We start from the raw sequence: 2,978 nt of genomic DNA on the forward strand, positions 1-2,978 counted from the left end.
GCAAACCACAACACCACTTGAGGGAATGGCCCTCACAGTTGAGGTTCATGATGATCGTGATGAGAGCCAAATGCAATGTGTAGAACCTATTGAAAAATTGCAAAGAGTTCCGCAAAGTGTTGTCCATCCAGAGCGAGGAACCAATATTGGTTTAGAATAGCAACAAGATTTTAAGTAGCAGCTGACAACCTTCTTGGCCCAAAATGCTGATGTCTTCACATGGTAAGATGAAGACATGTCGGGGATAAACTGGAATGTTGCAAAGCACAACTTATGGATCAACAAAGGGGCAACTCCAGTAATCTAGAGAAGAAGAAAATTTTCTACTGAAAAGCATCAGGCCATCCAAACTAAGGCAAAAAAGCTCAAGAAGTCTGGCTCCATTAGTACAATCGAATGTCCCAAATGGTTGACCTATGTAGTCATGGTGAGAAAGGCAAGCGGGAAGTGGAGAATGTGCACAAACTACACATATCTCAATAAAGCTTGCCTCAAGGATTGTTATCCTTTGCCTCACATCGATCTACTAATCGATGCCATGGCAGGACATGAAGTGTTGAGTTTCATGGATGCGTACTCTAGGTACAATCAAATCATATGGAAGCCAGAAGATGAAATTCACACTGCCCTTATGACCAGCAGGGAGGGCTACTACTACAAAGTCATGCCCTTTGGTCTAAAGAACACTGGAACCACTTACAAGTGCGCAGTGAACAAAATCTTTTGTAAACAAATTGGACATAACATGGAGGTCTACATAGACAATATGTTAGTCAAAAAAGTCCAGCAAAATACCCACATCAGTGACTTATTGGAGGTCTTTGGTGTTCTCCGAGAACGTAAGATGAACCTAAATCTTGAGAAGTGTGCTTTTGGAGTCTCATCCAAAAAGTTCCTTGGGTTTAGTCTCACAAAGGGGTATAGAGGCAAATCCAGAAAAAATCAAAGCTATCTTAGACATGCAACCTCCTAACATGGAGAAGGAAATTCAGTGCCTAACAGGGAGAGTTTCTGCCCTCAATTTTTTATTAGCACATTCTAGAGAGCATTGTTTGCCTTTCTTTACAGCACTAAAGACCCTCAATACCACCTCAAGGCTTGTTTGGACTAAAGAATGCTAGAAAGCCTTTGAAGAGTTAAAGCTCAAGTTAAGCTCTTCTCCTATTCTTACCTGTCCAAGTCCTAGGCAGGGATTTTGTATGTATTTGGCAACGTCCTCTCAAGTTGTAAGTTATGTCTTAATACAAGAGGAAAAAGGCATTCAAAAGCCTGTTTATTACGTTTCTCATGTTCTTTTAGATGCTGAGACTAGGTATCATAAGATAGAGAAACAAGCCTTGGCTGTAATGGTATCTATTAGAAAACTTATCCCTTACTTCTAAGCCCATCCTATAACAATCCTCACCAATGCACCCTTAAAAAAGATTCTACATCGTCCAGATTTATCGAGGAGATTGGTCATATGGGCCATTGAACTGAGTGAGCATCAAGTTGATTTTCAACCAAGAGTTGTTGTGAAAGGACAAGCATTGGCAGATTTTGTGGTTGAGTCCATCACAGGTTGTAGTACAAGGAAGAGCAAGGAACAGAGCTAGTAATGCCACGAGCAGAGGAGCTGGTTTGGTACTACAAAGTCCCAATGGCTTTGCCATCAACTATACCCTTCATTTCATCTTCCCAACAACAAACAATGTAGTTGAATATGAAACCCTCTTGGCAAGGCTATGTTTAGCTAACTCCCTCTGTGTCAAAAGCTTGAAGACACACAGTGACTCACAACTGATCGTAAGTCAAGTTCAAGACATCCATGATGCAAAGGAAGAAAAAATGGTGCAATATCTCACCAAAGAGAACGATCTTAAGGCTCACTTTGCTCAATGTGAGATCATCCAAATTCCCAGAAAGGAAATGCAAAGATTGATATATTGGCCAAATTGGCGTCAGCAGGTGTGGAAAGTATTGAAGCTTCTATTTATCAAGAAACTCTTCATAAACCAAGTCCTGACGCTTTGGAAATGATGGAAATTGGTGAAGTTGGGCCATCATGGATGGAAGAATTGATCTCATATCTCCAACATAATCAACTTCAAGAGGATCAAGCACAAGCACGTATCATCAAGAGAAGAGCAGCAAAGTTCACTCTGGTAGAAGGCATGTTGTATACGAGATTTAGTGAGGGACTACTCTTGAAATGTGTGGGTCCTGTAGATGCACACTATGCTTTGGCAGAAGTGCATGAAGGTATTTCTGGAGAACATATGGGAGCTAAAGCTCTAGCCTTTAAAATTCTAAGGCAAGGGATTTATTGGCCAACCATGGTGAAGCATGCTCAAGACTATGTTTGCCACTGTGCACCATGTCAACTACATTCATCCATACAGAGGGCTCCAACAGTGCCACTGATTTCTATTATAAGTCATGTGCCCTTCGCACGTTGGGGGATGGATCTTTTGGGTCCATTTTCAGCTGCTTCATGTGGTAAAACATTCCTAATCGTGGCCATTGATTACTTCATGAAATGGGTGGAGGCTGAACCTGTAGCAACCATCAATGAAAAGCAGATGGAAAAGTTCACCCTCAATAAATTTATTTAAAGATTTAGCTTGCCAAAGATACTGCTAACAAACAATGAGATGCAATTTGACAATCTGGCATTTAAAGAATTTTTCCAAACTTATCACATTGACTTTAGGAGGGCTATAGTAGCTTAACCTCAGTGCAATGGGCAAGTGGAGGTTACTAACCATACCCTACTTGATGGAATTAAGAGGTGTTTGGAAGAAAGTCACCAGCAATGGATTGAAGAGTTGCCTCATGTTATTTGGGCCTATCGGACTTCATCAAGAACGCCAACGGGGAAAACACCTTTCAAATTATTCTATGGCATTAAGGGATTGGTCCCTGTGGAAGTGTTAGCAGGATCACTTAGATCAACACACTATAATGAAATGGCAAATGAAGAAGGTCTTCAAGCTAAT

At 41.0% G+C, this 2,978-nt stretch overlaps 1 protein-coding gene across 1 annotated transcript; it reads left to right on the top strand.

Annotated features, from left to right (window-relative positions):
• Positions 1-424: 424 nt before the first annotated feature.
• On the top strand, positions 425-2,594 carry LOC148999493 (uncharacterized). Its single transcript, XM_089140227.1, has 4 exons — positions 425-839; positions 1,300-1,349; positions 1,561-1,785; positions 1,902-2,594. Exons 1-4 carry the CDS (start codon positions 425-427, stop codon positions 2,592-2,594), a joined length of 1,383 nt encoding a protein of 460 aa, XP_088996353.1.
• Positions 2,595-2,978: the final 384 nt, after the last annotated feature.

Source organism: Hakea prostrata, chromosome 11 (genome assembly GCF_041222555.1).
Source record: "Hakea prostrata isolate BN-2017 chromosome 11, UWA_Hpros_2, whole genome shotgun sequence".
NCBI lineage: Eukaryota > Viridiplantae > Streptophyta > Magnoliopsida > Proteales > Proteaceae > Hakea > Hakea prostrata.

Bases quoted from the DNA above. Each gene is read 5' to 3' on its own strand.
- LOC148999493 (XM_089140227.1), top strand. From the start codon at position 425: ATGGTGAGAAAGGCAAGCGGGAAGTGGAGAATGTGCACAAACTACACA. The intron at 1,350-1,560 runs GTATCTATTAGA...AGTCCATCACAG, and splicing joins AACAAGCCTTGGCTGTAATG to GTTGTAGTACAAGGAAGAGC. The intron at 1,786-1,901 runs GTAAGTCAAGTT...CCAAATTCCCAG, and splicing joins ACAGTGACTCACAACTGATC to AAAGGAAATGCAAAGATTGA.